The 19,906-nt window shown below is 42.6% G+C and overlaps 1 protein-coding gene across 1 annotated transcript in view; it reads right to left on the reverse strand.

The window, feature by feature from the left end:
* LOC143509280 (transmembrane protein 132C) overlaps nucleotides 1-19,906 on the reverse strand; it is a 178,306-nt gene that overhangs the window by 59,632 nt on the left and 98,768 nt on the right. The window contains exon 3 of the mRNA XM_076997842.1: nucleotides 16,072-16,212. Coding sequence (XP_076853957.1) covers nucleotides 16,072-16,212 — 141 coding nt within the window. The remainder of the gene's footprint in view (nucleotides 1-16,071; nucleotides 16,213-19,906) is intronic.

Consider the following 19,906-nt stretch of genomic DNA (forward strand, 5'->3'; position numbering starts at 1 on the left):
TTCCATAGTAGAGAGTGATTTTCTCTTACCAACTTCTACTCATATGGTTTCACAGGAAGCCATTAACCATAATGATTGGAGGAGTTTAGGGTTAGAGTTGGGGTGGTTAGTGTTAGTGTCTGGGTGGGAATGTCAGGGGTTTCTATGAGATTCTATGAATTGCTGCCAACTAACTAATAATACACACACACACACACACACACTGCTGCTTGAAAGTTTGTGAACCATCCAAACATGGTCAATGTTTTCTAAAAAAAAAAAAATGTAAATCTCAATTTGTAAATCAGACGTTCCAAATAAGGGCCACAGAAAAAAAAAACAAATTAATTATTCAAATGTATATATTTATTTATATTATCTATGTAACAAAATAACTTTTCTCTCAAAAAATGTTAAATCTGTCAAGTGCAAAAGTATGTGAACTCTTTTAGTCAGTAGCTTGTGGCACCTCCTTGTGCAGCCATTACTTCAAGCAAACATCCATTGGCCAAATGACCAAACCAGAGTGCACATCTTCTTTCTCTTAAGCCATCCCTTGGTAGTTTTGCTAGAATGCAAACGCATAACCCCATTTCCACCCCAGCTTCAACTCCCTGACTGATGGCGGGAGATTCTGGTCAAGACATTGTTGATAGGTCTGGGAACTGATGGTTCCCTGGATAATATGGAGTCGTCTAGGTCTGGAGAGAGAAAAGCAGGCCCACACCTTCACGCTCCCACCACCACGCTTCACTGTTGGGAGGAGGTTATCTTCTTTATATGCTGTGATGACCTTTCTTCAAACATGGAACCTGTGATTATGTCCAGACAATTACATTTTGTATTCACCTGTCCGGAGAATGGACTTCCAGAAAGCCTCTGGTATGTCCAAGTGCTCTCTGGCAAAGTTTAATTAGGCAACTTTGTTCTTTCTTGAGAGCGGAGGCTTTCTTCTAGCAATTCTCCCATGAATACCATCTCTATTGATTTCTCGCCTGATTGTAGACTCATGTTCATTTATCCCAGATGCTGCCAGAGAGGTCTGCAACTCTCTGGGGGTGATGTGTGGGTTTGGCCTTTACCTGAATTATTATTGTTCTGTAGCTTCTTGGTGTAAGTTTGATGGCCGTCCACTTCTGTGCAGAGTTGTGGTGAAGCTGAGTGTCCTCCATTTGTAAATGACAGTGGATGGGTGGGGCTGGGATTTTTTGGAGATGCTCTTGTATCTTTCTCCAGACTAATGTGCTGTCACCACCTCCTGATGTTCTAGGATGTCTTCTTTACTTTCCGCATTGTTAATCTGTTTGTTTTATGTCTTGGCATGACAGTGGTTTGGTTGGTTTCCTCTCCCTTTTAATCAATGTGGCTCAAATCTTTTCCCAAGGATGTCTCATTTGATTGGTCTGCTTAATTGATTAATTGAGCACTAACATGTGTTTCACCTGAGTCTTTGAGCTAACTGACTTAATTAATGCAGCTGTGGTTCATTTACTTTTGCACATGCTCTGATTCCATGTTTCATGTAGTCTGCTGGCAACTCACAACCCTCAAAAATGAAATTGATGAACATAAACCTCACAGTAAACCTCACAGTGGGGGCAGTCATGGTCCTGTGGTAGGGAACTGGTCCTGTGACCAGAGGGTCGTGGGTTCAATTCCCAGGCCTGAGGCCATGACTGAGGTGCCCTTGAGCAAGGCACCTAACCCCCAACTGCTCCCCAGGCGCTGGGCTAGGGCTGCCTACCGCTCTGGGCACGTGTGATCCACAGCCCCCTAGTAATCACTAGTGTGTGTTTGTGTGTGTGTGTTCTAATCGCACAGATGGGTAAATGCGGAGGACAAATTTCGATTGCGGTGAAAAATCACAACTGACAAATATGGCACATTTCTTAAATACGTTTCAGTAAAACAACAGAAAAATATTAAGTATATATATATATATATATATATATATATATATATATATATATATATATATATATATAGAGAGAGAGAGAGAGAGAGAGAGAGAGAGAGATAAAAAATCATATTTAAGTTTTAAGTACATAAAGTTTCCTGAATAAAAAGGCCTATTCATATATCTAATCTTTTAATCATTTATTAGGATATCTCCAGGTTGTCTCATTAAAGAATTTTATTGGTGTTCACCTTAGCTGAAAATAGACAGAATGAGGGGGGGGGGGGTGTTCAGGATGCTCTCTCTGTTATTACACGTCTTTTCTGTCTTCATCATTCAGCACACAGCACACCCCCACAGAGTTAATGCATACCTCATTTATGTGTCCACAAAGATGAAGAAATTAGTAAATATATCATATACCAGTCTATCAAATTGGATGCTTTAAATTCAGATTTGATATAATGATATTCTAGAGGTTCAGATTCAGATTTGAAAGTGTATCAGTGATATTCTAGTGGCTCAGATTCAGATTTGACAGTGTATCAGTGATATTCTAAAGGTTCAGATTATGATGTGAATGTATTAGTGATATTCTAAAGATTCAGATTAAGATTTGAGTGTATCAGTGATATTCTAGAGGTTCAGATTAAGATTTTAGTGTATCAGTGATATTTTAGAGGTTCAGATTAAGATTTGAGTGTATCAGTGATATTCTAGAGGTTCAGATTAAGATTTGAGTGTATCAGTGATATTCTAGAGGCTTTGGATATTTCAGAAGCAGCACCCGAGCTTATTTTTATTCCTTTACAATGTGGCATTTTCTGTGAAGGAGGGTCATACATCAGAGAACATAAACATGGCTCTCAGGAGAAAAAGAATTACAACAAAAAGTAAATTTATCTACCACACCAAAGATGTCAGGTTATGTCTGATGGAGGTGTCTGATGTGGCAAGGAAAGGGTTTAGTACCCCAAGTAGCTCCATATAAAACTACTCTAAACCAAAACTAGCCTCAACATTCACAAACCCTCTGGGTTGGTTTTATGCTCTTCTGACTAAATGAACCAGAAATAAAAGCACTTCCTCTCGGAGTCATTTCACTTACCCATTATGACTATAATGTGAAATATGAAAACTGTTAATATGTCTTATTTAAAAATTTTCCACTGAAAAAACTGAGACCAGGGACAGGCTTGTAACCGAAGGTGTGGAGAGTACACATGGAAATGGAGTGTGTGTGTGTGTGTGTGTGTGTGTGTGTGTGTGTGTGTGTGTGTGTGTGTGTGTGTGTGTGTGTGTGTCTGAGGGTCATAGGGAATAAACTCTATAAATACAGGCAGGATATTTAGGGACTAATACACTACAGCCCCCATCAAAGTGACTGAATTAGGCCAGCTATCCTGCTGCCTGTCATTACACACACACACACGCACGCACACACGCACACACACACACAATTATATTCACAGATTTAAACTATATGCACACTGGGTAAAGCTGTCAAAGCTGATGCTTCACATATTTAAGTATATGCATGTGTGTGTGTGTGTGTGTGTGTGTGTGTGTGTGTGTGTGTGTGTGTGTGTGTGTGTGTGTGTGTGTGTTCCTTGTAACTTAATCTCTAATGCAAATGTTGTTTATACCAAACCTTACACAAACCACTGACCTGAGCAGTGTATACACAATACCACACACAAACACCTGATAATCATAAACCACACACAAAGACAAACATCTGATAAGCATAAACCACTCACAGAGACAGACAAATGTCTGATAAGCATAAACCACACACAGAGAAACACAAACATCAGATAAGAATCAACCACACACAGAGAAACACAAACATCAGATAAGAATCAACCACACACAAAGACACAAACGTCTGATAAGTATAAACCACGCAGAGACAGACAAATGTCTGATAAGAATAAACCACGCACAGAGACAGACAAATGTCTGATAAGAATATGTGTTTGTGTGTTGGATCCTCTTCTTAAAGTGGTTGGATCTTCTGAGCTGGTGAGACCACCCACAGAGGGAGTGGGGAGAGCAGACAGCAGAACGCTTGGCACACACTCAAAGGAGGAGAAGCTTCACTGCAGACCCAGACGCAGGAGCCATCAACCCGGCCGAGTCTCCGGACCCGCTGCCTGATCGGAGCTCACTCAGAACCCTGCGGGAGACCCGAGACACGAGCCAGCGGGCAGGGGACACATCCTGCTTGTGCATGTCAGAACCGCACAGCCGGAGGAAGAGGAGGGGTAGGAGGAAGAGACTCTGGCAAAGCAAGCAGGAGGGAGGAGGGTTAGGGGTTAGGAGTTAGGGGTGAGGAGGGGTAGGGGTTAGGGGGGAGGAGGGTTAGGGGTTAGGGGTCAGGAGGGAGGAGGGTTAGGGGTTGGGGGTCAAGAGGGAGGAGGGTTAGAGGTTAGGGGTTAGGGGTCAGGAGGGAGGAGGGTTAGGGGTTGGGGGTCAAGAGGGAGGAGGGTTAGAGGTTAGGGGTTAGGGGTCAGGAGGGAGGAGAGACAGAGAGAAGATGGGAGGAGGGACAGAGAAGCACCTGGAGGTACTGACTATGGAGTGAGTGGAAATGAGGGCGGAGTCACAGTTTAGGGCGGAAGGTGGAGTCAGAGTGCTGACAGAACGTTACAGTGTACAGTGTTAATCTACATATATGGTGCTAGAACGTTACAGTGTACAGTGTTAATCTACATATATGGTGCCAGAACGTTACAGTGTACAGTGTTAATCTACATATATAGTGCAGGGCTGCTGGCCTACCACACAGATGTGCTGTAGTCATGAAACCTTTTATATGATTAAAACACGTGTGTGAGGCATGTGTATGTACAATAGTTTGTACAGTGTGTGTTTCTTAGGCAGTCAGTGTGTATATATGTGTGTTTCTTGGGCCGTGTGTGAGTGTGTGTGGTTTGTGTGTGTGCACATGTGTGTGTTTTGTCTGCGTGGGGACACACGGGATTGTGGGTCTCACACACAAGGACTTTGGGTTTCATATACGGGAACTGTGAGTCTCACACACAGGGACTGTGGGTCTCACACAAGGGAACTGGTTCTCACTCGCTGCACAGAACGTACATGCGGTGAGAATCTGTCAAAGGCAGCACGATCCTACAGTCCCAACACCGCTGAGAAAACCAACCTGCCTGTCCAGAGGTCTGAGAGCTTGTTCCCAAACACACCGCACACTAATGTTCCCAAACACACCGCACACTAATGTTCCCAAACAGACCGCGTTCTGATGTTCCCAAACACACCGCACACTAATGTTCCCAAACACACCGCACACTAATGTTCCCAAACACACCACGTTCTGATGTTCCCAAACACACCGCACACTAATGTTCCCAAACACACCGCACACTAATGTTCCCAAACACACTGCACACTAATGTTTCCAAACACACTGCACTCTAATGTTCCCAAACACACCGCACACTAATGTTCCCAAACACACTGCACTCTAATGTCCTAAAAACGCCGCACTCTAATGTTCCAAAACACACACACACACACACAATGTGCACAGAAACACCCTGCCCACCACAAGTTGTCATACACATCCAACACACACCAGATACACACACACACACACACAGGAAATGGGTGAATTCAATTTTCAATCACATTCACTTACACCTTGATAGAACATGAACAAATAACAGAATGACCTTCACATATCAGGGCATGTGTGTGTGTGTGTGTGTGTGTGTGTGTGTGTGTGTGTGTGTGTGTGTGTGTGTGTGTGTGTGTGTGTGTTTATGTGTACGTGTGTCTGTGTTTATATGTATATGTGTTTGTTTAATTGAGTGTTTGCGTGAATGTGTGTGTGTGTGTGTGTGTGTGTGCAGTTATGTGTTTATCATCTGTGTTTATGCCATACTGATCTTGTAGCTTACAGAACATATTATTGCCAGAGCTATTAATGCGGATACAACTGGGATATGGACTTTTTGGACTCAGGTATGTGAATGCATTTGAATTTCTCTCCTCCATTTGTCTCTTTGTGTGTTTCCATAGTGCTGTGTAAAGGTTAGCAGCAGAACACTCGCAAACCTCAGTACAGCAGGAACCACTCGGCTGTGAGGGCCAATACAAACAGGCTGGGAATGACACACACACCCCCTCAATGTAGGAGCAAGAGATTAAACGTGAACGCTCTTCATATCAAACAAAGAAGTGGGTACACCACTGAGAGAGAGAGAGAGAGGGGGGGGGAGAGAAAGAGAGAGACAGAGAGGGAAAGAGGGAGACAGAGAGAGAGGGAGAGAAAGGGGGAGAGAGAAGGGGAGAGAGAAGGAAGGGGGGAGAGATTGGGGGAGAGAGAAAGAGGGGCAGCGAGAGGCGGGAGAGAGGGGGAGAGAAAGAGAGGGAGAGAGAGGGACAAGGACAGAGAGACAGAGAGAGGGACAAGGACAGAGAGACAGAGAGAGGGTACTTGTGTTGTTGTCCAGCACAGTGCCCTTGGATCATGTTGGACACACTTAACCAACACACAGAACCACAAGTGCAGAGTGTGTATGAACTGTGGAGTGTGGAGTCCTACGGGGTGCGTAGCAATAACTGTGAGGCGAAACCAGTAAACATAACGAAGTAGGAGTAAACACAACAGGGAAGGCTGGACGCCACGGCAACAGAGCACACAGCGACAACACCTGTGGAGAACGAACACCTGTGTAGATATATATATATATATATATATATATATATATATATATATATATATATATATATATATATATATATGTCTTAGAAAAAAAACAGCCTCCCTCTGAATGTACAGTTATGGTTGGTTCTTCTTCAGCCTTCTATAAAGAGGGAGAATGAAAGTCATAAAATCACTGTGTCATATGTGTGTTTCATGAGTGTGTTTCATATCTGCGTACGAATGTTTCATATGTATGTGTGAGTGTTTCTTATGTGTTTCATATTTGTATTTCATTTGTATTTGTGTGTTTTATTTGCATGTGTGTGTGTTTTGCATGTATACACAAGTATTGTTTGCCCAAGAATTTCACTGATCTAAAAGGCTCAACATACAAATGAACTCATCCAGTAAAAAGTTTTCTTCCATTCTCACCCTCTCCCTTTCTCTCTTTCCACCTGTCAGCCTCACTCTCTCTCTTTCTCTCTCTCTCTCTCTCTTCTCTCTCTCTCTCTCTCTCTCTCTCTCTCTCTCTCTCTCTCTCTCTCTCTCTCTCTCTTTCTCCCTGTATAGGAAGTGTGTGAGAATCTCTGTCACATAAAGCTGAAACAGATGCTCGTTAGTACATTTCTGCACAGGTAAATATCGGGCACCACACCTGACTGCTAATCAATCCCGAGAGGATGTGTCAGCTTGTATGTGATGGACTATGTATGTGTGCATGTCACACAGATGCACGTGTGTGTGTGAGTGTAGGAGAGGTGTGTGTGTATGTTCTGTGTGGATTGGGGGGTGGGTGCATGTGTGTGTGTATGGAGGGTGCGTATGTATGTGTGTGTGTGTGTGTGTGTGTGTATGTGAGGGGTGTGTGTGTGTGTGTGTGTGTGTGTGTGTGTGTGTGTGTGTGTGTGTGTGTGTGTGTGTGTGTGTGTGTGTGTGTGTGTGTGTGTGTGTTTGTGCATGTGTTCCGTGCAGGGTGGTGTGTTTGTGTGTGTGTGTGTGTGTGTTTGTGTGTGTGAGTGTAGGAGAGGTGTGTGTGTGTGTGTTCTGTGTGGATTGGGGGGTGGGTGCCTGTGTGTGTGTAGGGAGGGTGCGTGTGTGTGTGTGGGGGGGGGGGGGGGGGGGCAGCAACAGTGTCAGAGTTATTCAGACATGTTAATCACAACAGACAGAAACATGATTAGGACAGACAGAGTGAGGCTGTCAGGTGAGAGACCACCTCTCCTCTTGCCCTATATTCTACAGTTGCATCCTTTAAACTTCATCCTTTAGATGTCATCCTTAAACTTCATCCTTTAGACTTCATCCTTTATACTTCATCCTTTAAACTTAATCATTTAGACTTCATCCTTAAACTTCATCCTTTAGATGTCATCCTTAAACTTCATCCTTTAGACTTCATCCTTTAAACTTAATCATTTAGACTTCATCCTTAAACTTCATTCCTAAACTTCATTCTTTAGACGTCATCCTCAAACTTCATCCTTTAGACTTCATCCTTTAGACTTCATCCTTTAGACTTCATTCTTTAGACTTTATTCTTTAAACTTCATCCTTTAGACTTCATCCTTTAGACTTAATTCTTTAAACTTCATCCTTTAGATGTCATGTAGTTATGTTGTCACCACATTATTTGCTAGCAATGGCCATACTAATGTTTAAGCATCAAACATCATAAATACCCATAAATAGCAGTCCATCAGCACACCTGTTCCTCAGAACGAAGTCACTCAAACACCACATCAGACCACCACAAAGAAACGCACACCAGGCAGACATGCTCATGTGCTAATTAACAGGCTTGTCATTTCCGTACCGCCTACGAAACAAGTGAACAGAAATTACACACGCGTCAGTACGACCCAAAGCAGTAGCCTGGAATGTTTATTCAGTGAATGATATAAATTTTAGAGGACGTGCAACTCTACATGGCTGCCACATCTGCAATTATGCAAGGACAGGAAGTGAAGAGTGGAACTTCCTGTGTTAACAGGCGCAGAGCAGCTTATAATCACAGTATTTGGAGGATCATCACGCATCCTGTTATTAATCAAAGTGTCTGTTGACAATGTGTGCAGTCTGATCTCATAGAGCATAAGGTGAGTCTGATCTTAATTTACTTCCAAATTCATCAGGACTTACTTTTAAGGTGTAGAATTACTTCCTGATAAAGTACTAAAATTCAAGTGAACTTTTGGGTTTTTTGGGGCTCATTGGTTCTTTGCCTTAATGTGATGGAGTTCTGACAATTTCTGAGGCCGAAAATACCCACAACCAAATCTGGGAACTGTAAATGTGGAGCAAAAGTGCAGATGCAGGAGGTGTATGAACTGGAGCAGAGAAGGAGAAGGTGAAGTTTCATCACCTTCAGTGATGAAAGGGTGAGGGTTAGGGTTAGGGCTAGGGTAGGTAGGGTTAGGGGTTAGGAGTTAGGGTTAGGGTAGGTAGGGTTAGTGGTTAGGAGTTAGGGTTAGGGTAAGTGGTTAGGAAGCACTAGGACATCCTTCCTCTTGAGAGAGAGAGAGAGAGAGAGAGAGAGGGAGAGAGAGGGAGAGAGAGGGAGAGAGAGAATGACAGAGAGAGAGGGAGAGAGAGAATGACAGAGAGAGGGAGAGAGAGAGAATGACAGAGAGAGAGAGGGAGAGAGAGAAATCGAGAGAGAGAGGGAAAGAGAGGGAGAGATAGAGAGAATGACAGAGAGAGTCACAGAGAGGGAGCTTGAGCAGCACTGGAATCACTCTGATCCAGTAAATACCGTTAACACACAACAAATACTGTTAACACAGTAAATACCGTTAACACACAACAAATACTGTTAACACAGTAAATACCGTTAACACATAGCCTCTTTCCCATGGGTCAGGTACACACACATGCAGGAACACACACACACACAAACACACACACGCACAGTTGATGTGTTGCATAAGTTACAAAGAGACACCAGAGAGCAACTTCATTGCATACATAGTGTTACACACAGTTCCAGAGAAAGAGAGAGAGAGAGAGAGAGAGAGAGAGAGAGAGGTAAAGGGTTGTTCACAATTATTTTAAACTTCATGGTCTAAAAATAACATTCACCTGCGTCTGTATCCACACATTCCTCTCCTCTAACAAGATTTTTTAAAAGTTCTTTAAACAAATGCCCTATATTTTCCTGGAAAACAGAGGAACACATTTATAATAGTAATTTATACTAATAGTGGTGTGTATCACTAATGTGATGAGCGCACATAATATAATTATCTGATATTTCCTGTATTCAAAGCAGTTAAAGTGTTGGTCCAATGCACTTCCATGGGATACGCAAGCCTGCACCTGGGATGGCCAACCAACAGCCAGAACCACCACCGACAGCTACTACCACCACAGACAGCCACAACCACCACCAACAGCTACAACCACCACAGACAGCCATCACAACCACCACAGACAGCTACAACCACAACAGACAGCTACTACCACCACAGACAGCCACAACCACCACAAACAGCTACAACCACCACAGACAGCCACAACCACCACAGACAGCTACTACCACCACAGACAGCCACAACCACCACAAACAGCCACAACCACCACAGACAGCCACAACCACCACAGACAGCTACTACCACCACAGACAGCCACAACCACCACAAACCGCCACAAACTGCTACACAACTTCAAACTATTACAAACCTCAAACAGCTACAAATACCTTCAAACAGCTACAAATACTTTCAAACAGCTACACATAAACTCAAACTTCAAACAGCTACAAACAACCAACAACCTCTACACAACCTCAAACAGCTACACTTAGGTACAAACTACCACAAATTGTTACACAATTTCAAACAGCTACACTTTGGTACAAACTACCACAAATTGTTATACAACCTCAAACAGCTACACTTGGGGACAAACTACCACAAATCGTTATACAACCTCAAACAGCTACACTTAGGTACAAACTACCACAAATTGTTATACAATTTCAAACAGCTACACACACCCTCAAACAGCTACACTTAGGTACAAACTACCACAAATCGTTATACAATTTCAAACAGCTACACACAACCTCAAACCGCTACACTTAGGTACAAACTACCACAAATCGTTATACAACCTCAAACAGCTACACTTAGGTACAAACTACCACAAATTGTTATACAATTTCAAACAGCTACACACACCCTCAAACAGCTACACTTAGGTACAAACTACCACAAATCGTTATACAATTTCAAACAGCTACACACAACCTCAAACCGCTACACTTAGGTACAAATTACCACAAATCGTTATACAATTTCAAACAGCTACACACAACCTCAAACAGCTACACTTAGGTAGAAACTACCACAAATCGTTATACAATTTCAAATAGCTACACACAACCTCAAACATCTGTAAACAGCGACGACCAGCACACAATAACAAACATCTGAAGCTTGCTTTGCAAAGTACTGTACGAGACGTTTGGCAAACAGACTATTTGGGTAACTGGTGGGTGCCAATTATAAATGCATGAAAAACACAACTCCTGTTTTATTTTCTCTGAGGCTCCAGTCCAAATCTTCAGAGTGTGCATTTAGTCAAACACTTAGCACAGGCTGAAAACAGCTAAGAGCATTTTACAAAGAAGCTTGTTCAGTGATCCAAAAGACAACAGGTTCCGTTTGGATCAAGAGAGCAAAGTACATGTCTGAGTACAGGTCCAGCAGTAAGGGGTGGAGCTAAATCCTGCAGTGTTGAAGATCTCCAGCAGTAAGGGGTGGAGCTAAAGCCTGCAGTGTTGAAGATCTCCAGCAGTAAGGGGTGGAGCTAAACCCTGCAGTGTTGAAGGTGTGGAGTTAAATTAAATATATGTACACTTCACATTATTTATTTAGTAATTTACCTGGACTTAGTGGTAAGTCACTGCTATGCTGATTGCTGCAGTACCATATGGGTATAATTATTGCAAGAGTCAAAACAAAGCAACTGTTTGTGCATGTCCGTCATATACAGAAGGCAGTGGAGCTACCAAGAGGTCGGAGGTCAGCCCACAGTGTCAGAAGGTCACTGCAAGAGCATGCTCATTTAAGAGCAGATGTCTGTGAAGAGCTAAAGAGAGATCTGACCCAAACTGCGTGTGTGTGTGTGTGTGTTTGTGTGTGTGTGTGTGTGTGTGTGTGTGTGTGTGTGTGTGTGTGTGTGTGTGTGTGTGTGTGTGTGTGTGTGTGTGTGTGTGTGTGTGTGTATGGTATGTCAGAGAAAGCTGATGTTGGTAGTGAGTGAACAATGCTCTGGAATTAACATGCAAACACACACATACACGCACACAAATGGACACATGCACAGTCACACACACACACACACACACACACACACACACACACACACACACACACACGCACACACACGCACACACACACACACACACACACACACACACACACACACACACACACACACACACACACACACACATGGACACATACACACTCACAGACAGTCTCAGAGATACACACTGTATTTGAGAGCATGAAGATGTGTATGTGTTTGTTATTCATATGAGTTTATCCCTGTGTGGTTACTTTTCCTCAGTAAGTAAAACATCCCCGGCAGTAAAATATTAACCACACACACACACACACACACACACACACACACACACACACACACACACACACACACACACACACACACACACACACACACACACACACACACAGGGCTTGTGGTAATCTTTTATGCTTCCCTCTCTGTTCTGGAAATCATGTACTAATATCTTATTTAACCTGCACATAGTGTGCGCAAACTCTACTACACTATACTCCATGTCACACTATATACTACATATAATATACTACACTATGCTCTGTTATACTACACTATACTCAGTTATAGAGTCCCAGTACCACAGTCCAGTAGGATGAAACACGCCTCACTGATGATTGCAGAACAGGACCAAGAAATAATTCTACTGATATTAAAGTTGAAATACTTTAAAACACAATTAAACACTGTAGTTGGATGAATGAAGTGACATTTACACAGCGCCTCTCTCCTACGCAAAGATGCTTTTACATCAACACACAGCTGTTACATCCAGTCACACACAAGTGAGGAGCAGCAGTCAACTACACACAGCACACTCATCCATAAACCAGCGCCCCCTGGGGGACTGAATCAGACACAGGGAGGGGAGAGAGGACAACACCCAGGACAGAGCACCATCCAGCATGTTAGATAAACATGTAACATGCAAGATCAAATGCTCAAACATGGTCCAAATGTAATGTACATTACTGTAAAACATGATACTGTACAGTACTGTAAAACCTGATAATGTACAGTACTGTAATAGCTGATAATGTACAGTACTGTAATAGCTCATACTGTATAGTACTGTAATAGCCTATACTGTACAGTACTGTAAAACCTAATATTGTACAGTACTGTAATAGCCAATACTGTACAGTACTGTAATAGCTTATACTGTATAGTACTGTAATAGTTTATACTGTATAGTACTGTAATAGCCTTTACTGTATAGTACTGTAATAGTCGATACTCTATAGTACTGTAATAGCCTATACTGTACAGTACTGTAATAGCCTATACTGTATAGTACTTTAATAGCCGATACTGTTTAGTACTGCAATAGCTTATACTGTACATTACTGTAATAGCTGATACTGTATAGTACTGTAATAGCTGATACTGTATAGCACTGTAATAGGCGATACTGTACAGTACTGTACTAGCCGATACTGTACAGTACTGTAATAGCCGATAATATACAGTACTGTACTAGCTGATACTGTATAGTACTGTAATAGCTGAAACTGTACAGTACTGTAATAGCTGATACTGTATAGTACTAATAGCCAATAATGTACAGTACAGTAATAGCTCATACTGTATAGTACTGTAATAGCCTATACTGTACAGTACTGTAAAACCTAATATTGTACAGTACTGTAATAGCCAATACTGTACAGTACTGTAATAGCTTATACTGTATAGTACTGTAATAGTTTATACTGTATAGTACTGTAATAGCCTTTACTGTATAGTACTGTAATAGTCGATACTCTATAGTACTGTAATAGCCTATACTGTACAGTACTGTAATAGCCTATACTGTATAGTACTTTAATAGCCGATACTGTTTAGTACTGCAATAGCTTATACTGTACATTACTGTAATAGCTGATACTGTATAGTACTGTAATAGCTGATACTGTATAGCACTGTAATAGGCGATACTGTACAGTACTGTACTAGCCGATACTGTACAGTACTGTAATAGCCGATAATGTACAGTACTGTACTAGCTGATACTGTATAGTACTGTAATAGCTGATACTGTACAGTACTGTAATAGCTGATACTGTATAGTACTGTAATAGGCGATAATGTACAGTACTGTAAAAGCTGATACTGTATAGTACTGCAAAAGCTGATACTGTATAGTACTGTAATAGGCGATACTCTACAGTACTGTAATAGCCTATACTGTACAGTACTGTAATTGCTGATAATTTACAGTACTGTAATACCTGATAGCGGGACAGGGGCGTGGTGGGGGGCAGGGTGAGGGTGGGGTGGGGTCAGGGCTGGAGGTGCAGCATCATGATGGTGCCTCAACATCAATGTTCAACTGAATTGACTTTTGAAATGTCATTGGCTGTTGCTTTTAAACAAGGCACTTTTGATGTACATTATCTCTGTGTTGTACATTATCTGTGTGTGTGTGTGTGTGTGTTGTACATTATCTGTGTGTGATGTACATTGTGTGTGTGTGTGTGTGTGTGTGTGTGTGTGTGTATTGTTTTATGTGCTATGCTGTGTGCTATGTGCTTTACTGAATCTTCAGCTATCCTGTTGTTTGTCGACAATGGCACGTTAACACACACATGCCATATGAAAACAGACCGTAAAATAAGAAAGGAAGAAGAAAGAAAGGAAGAAGCAGGTCTCTCTGTCCTCTGTCCTCCATTTCTCTCCTGTTGTTCTTTAATTCTATTCTCGTTTCTTTAATTCTATTCTGGTTCAGGTGGCCCCATCTCAGCCGGTGCTGGGAATCCATTCTGGGTGTGTTAGCAGCAGCAGATCAATAAAGCGCGTCGCTGCACCGTGTGAGGATGCCATCTATACCTGGTGTGGTAATTGTGTGTGTGTGTGTGTGTGTGTGTGTGTGTGTGTGTGTGTGTGTGTGTGTGTGTGTGTGTGTGTGTGTGTGTGTGTACGCCCAATCTCACAAAGTTATGGATGTTCCAGGCTGAGCAGGTAAACGATCTGAGACAACACCAGCAGTGACAGAGATGCCCATTATCCTGGTGACGTTACCCAGGTGATGTTACCCAGGTGACGTTACCCAGGCAACAATATGCTACTGTCTTCACACTCTGCTACATTTTTCAACCTCTAATTCCATCAGCCCCAATGACAAAATTGGATGATGCCTGTTTCTAGATTTCAGCCCATATTTCTACATACAGGGCTCCAATCATGAAATGACACAACAGAAATCAGGACAGCACACAGAGGTGGCGTCATGATCCTCCGGGCCCCAGGGGCGGACCTGATCAGAAGAAACAAATGAACTTGCTCTCTCTTTCTCCATCCTCCTCCTCCTCTCTCTTCATCTTCCTCCTGTCCTTCATCCCTCTCGTCGTTTGTGTCAGCAGGAGCCTCACGGCAACACAGACCGCACCGAGGAACCCCCCCCCCCCCCCCCCCCCCACCACCCCCCGAGTATAAACACGCTCCAGGACTCGCGGTGGGCAATTACTAGCGCCCCTGACAGCTGCACGGAGGACGCTTCGTAAATTTTCCACTTCACGTGTCACTTGGGAATTTCTACACACCTTTTGGATCTCGGGATACACGGTTATAAATCTTGGGAACCTTGAAATCTTAGGAGTGTCTATTAGAACCCCCTCTTGGCCACTTTCTGTGCGTCGGAGTGAGCGGGAGTTCGGGGAGCTAACCTTGTGCTATGCTAACAGCTACGCAAACATCCCCTCCCCCGCAACCCCCACCCACACCACAAAGGTATGGTGGAGGAGGGTGTAGAGATTGGAGTAAAGCTAATTTAAGCTATAGCAGGGGAGCCAGGTTGGAGGGGAACTGGGAGACATGGATGTGTGGAGGTATAGGAGAGGGGGGCAGGGTATTATGGGAGTGAACAGATCGTGGGACAGGCGCTTCACTTAGGGCGTGTGGAGCTTTTCTCCGTTGCATTAGGGGAGACATTTCACAGGAGTTTAGTGGATCCAAAGGAGAGTTCACTGACATATTTGGGCCATAATGCTATAATGAGCAGTTCAGAAGACTGCAACAAAAAACCTTCCTGTACTAAAAGCAACCCGTGTAGACAGTTAGACAAGCAGACGGGAAGACAGGTGAGCGGGAAGACAGGTGAGCGGGAAGACAGGAAGCACTGACGATTTATTCAGTGCAGCTGCTTGTTTGGTGTAATTCTAGAGATCTCAGTGACAGCTTGACAGAAATAAACAGGAAATGATGCAATAATGGGACAGACCTCTCATTGGAGGAGCTGATCTTTCTCTGGCAGAATATGGAGATGGAGGCGGAGCCTGGCATGACTTCGTGTTTGATCTCCCATGCCTGCAGGTGACTGGGCCTCACCACCACAAAGCTGATGCCTTCTCCGTACTGCACTCTGTAAACAACAACACACATCTGTAAACAACAACACACATCTGTAAACAAACACAACACAGAGCAAACTGTCCTGCAAGACCATGAGGCAATGTGTGTGTGTGTGTGTGTGTGTGTGTGTGTGTGTGTGTGTGTGTGTGTGTGTGTGTGTGTGTGTTACACATTGTGCAGTGTTTGAGTAGTTGTGTTTATTGAGATGTCCCTCTCCTGTTTCCTATAACCCTGCCACTACCAACACCTCCATTCATCACTTTGACACAACACTGCAGATTTTATTAAAGAACAGTCTGATTGCACTAGCAAACCCTTGGAAAAGGCGCAGACCCACAGCTCAGACACACAGCACACAGACACACAGCACACAAACAACCTCTCTTTCTCTCTCTCTCCCTCCCTCCCTCCATCTCTCTCTCTCTTTCTCTCTGTTTCATTTGTGAAGGCACTGTGCTGCTTACACTTTTACACAGTGCCATCAAGCCTCAGTGTGACCACAATTACTTTCTCCACCATCAAAACCGCTCGTGTGACTCCTTAACCCCTCCGCTCTGGTGTCTCTCTGGTGTCTCTTTGGTGTCTCTCTGGTATGTGTCTCTCATGTGTCTTTTCTATAGTGTCTCTCAATTATTATTGTTGTTGTTGTTGTTGATGATGATGATGATGATGATGATGATGATGATGGTGGTGGTGGTGGTGGTGGTGGATTAATAATATAGTAATAGTAATTATAATAGTACCAACAACAACACAACAATAAGAATTATGATATATTATTATAATTTTTCATTATAAAATGCTCTGTATGTTTGGTGCTTGACATGGTCCCTCACTGTCCCTCAGACTGTAGAGTGGACGTGCTGTGTTATATGGTCCCTCACTGTCCCTCAGACTGTAGAGTGGACGTGCTGTGTTATATGGTCCCTCACTGTCCCTCAGACTGTAGAGTGGACACGCTGTGTTATATGGTCCCTCACTGTCCCTCAGACTGTAGAGTGGACGTGCTGTGTTATATGGTCCCTCACTGTCCCTCAGACTGTAGAGAGGACACGCTGTGTTATATGGTCCCTCACTGTCCCTCAGACCGTAGAGTGGACACGCTGTTTTATATGGTCCAGGGTGCTGAACTCTTTATGTTCACCAAGAACCTAGGACAGATTCTCCTCATCAGGGAGATGTTTGAACTCGGGGGACGTGGGACTAATTTTGCTCAAGGATGTGGTTCTAATCTGAGGGAGTTTGTACAGTCAGGAAGTGCAGCTCTGTGTGTCCTGACCCTGCTGACACACACTCTGCTCTTTAGGTAGCAGGACTGTTTATGTCAGCCTGTCTCTATGGCAACACTAGTGTAGTGGTAGTGTAGTTTTAGTATAGTGTTAGTGTGTGCTAGTGGTGTGTTAATGTAGTGGTAGTGTTAGTATAATGTTAGTGTGTGTCAGTGTAGTGTTAGTCTGTGTTAGTGTAGTGTTACTGTAGTGTTAGTGTGTGTTAGTGGTGTGTTAATGTAGTTGTAGTGTATTAGTGTGTTAGTATAGTGTTAATATAGTGTTAGTGTAGAAGTGTAGGGGACTGTTCTCTTTGCTCATCTCTTGGTACTGCAGATCTTAAGAATAACATGAGTGTTAGTGTGTGTTAGTATAGTGGTAATATTGTGTTAGTGTAGTGTTAATATAGTGTTAGTGTATTATCAATATAGTGATAGTGTAGTGTTAATATAGTGTTAGTGTGTGTTAGTGTAGTGTTAATATAGTATCAGTGTAGTGTTAATATAGTGTTAGTGTGTTAGCGTAGTGTCAATATAGTGATAGTGTAGTGTTAATAGTGTTAGTGTAGTGTTAATATAGTATCAGTGTAGTGTTAATATAGTGTTAGTGTGTTAGTATAGTGTTAATATTGTATAGTGTTAATATAGTGTTAGTGTAGTGTTAGTGTGTGCTGCTGTAGTGAGTGAGGGGACTGTTCTCTTTGCTCATCTCTTGGTACTGCAGAGCTTAAGAACAACATGTGTGGGGGCCCTGCTTTGTAATTGATTTAATTACAGATCATTTTTATATTTAAAGATTTGTGTGTGTTGTTTTATGCAGTAGAAACCCTGTGTGTCTCTCTCATGTGAGTGTCTCTCTCATGTGTGTCTCTCTCTCATGTGTGTGTCTCTCAAGTGACTTTCTTTTTCTCTTTCTTCTATGTGTATCTGTCTCTCTCTCTCTCATGGGTGTGTCTCTCTCTATTTCTCTCTCTGGTGTGTCTGTCTCTCTCCCTCTCTCTTTCTTTCTCTCTCTCGAATGTGTCTCATGTCTATGGTGTGTCTCTCTCTCTTTCGTTAGTCTGTATGCACCATGCAGACTGACGGCACAGTGAGGATAAGAGAGGCACACCGCAGTTCTGTAGTAAAGATCCATAAAGCCAAATGAACTGGGGAGACATTAATGACTGCCACAATTTAATGGTATAGATCACTCCAGCGATGGCAGTCTCGCAAACACTGAAGGCTCGACCTTGGATAACGACTCTCCACACCATTAGACCACCGTGCACATGCAGTAATGGACACATACAGAAGTGCACAATACAGTTCTGGCTGGAGGCTCAGGCACTGGGGTGGAAACAGTTGCCATACAGCTCTGGTCTATGGGATATGATACAGCCAAAGCAGTTGCCATAGGAGACACACGTTTAATGCAGTGAGTACAATTTCATGGGCCGAACAAAGGCTGGCATAAAGCACAGGACGTATATTTATCCAAAAGTATAAACACCACCTCCAAAAGCTTCAAACACCACCTCCAAAAGCTACAAACACCACCTCCAAAAGCTTCAAACACCGCCTCCAAAAGATAGAAACACCACCTCAAAAGTATAAACACCACCTCTAAAAGTATAAACACCACCTCTAAAAGTATAAACACCACCTCCAAAAGTTACACATCCATGCATTTGCACATGAACACACATATATGCACACACATTCACACACAGGCATGTAAACACAGGCATGTAAAAACACACATGTAAACAAACATGTAAATATACACACATGTAAACACACACATGTAAATATACACATGTAGACACACACATGTAAATATACATGCACATGTAAACACACACATGTAAATATACATGCACATGTAAACACACATGTAAATATACACACATGTAAACACACATGTAAACACACACATGTAAATATACATGCACATGTAAACGCACACATGTAAATATATACACATATGCAAACACACATGTAAACACACACATGTAAATATACATGCACATGTAAACACACACATGTAAATATACATGCACATGTAAATGCACACATGTAAATATACACACATGTAAACACACATGTAAACACACATGTAAATATACATGCACATGTAAACACACACGTAAATATATACACATATGTAAACACACATGTAAACACACACGTAAATATACATGCACATGTAAATATATACACATATGTAAACACACATGTAAACACACACATGTAAACACAGAGAAGGCTGTTACAGGCTGATTAATGCCCTTCAGTCTCTCTGTGTGGGGGACAATAACCAGTAGGGGGATGTAAACATGTTACCACAGTAACAGAATATGACCTTTTAACACTGGAAATGTGAGAGTGGGTCATTATCTGGGATAAATTGCACCTCTGATCCTGTCTCTGTACAACAGATCACTGTACAGACACC

This window comes from Brachyhypopomus gauderio, chromosome 3, assembly GCF_052324685.1.
Source record: "Brachyhypopomus gauderio isolate BG-103 chromosome 3, BGAUD_0.2, whole genome shotgun sequence".
NCBI lineage: Eukaryota > Metazoa > Chordata > Actinopteri > Gymnotiformes > Hypopomidae > Brachyhypopomus > Brachyhypopomus gauderio.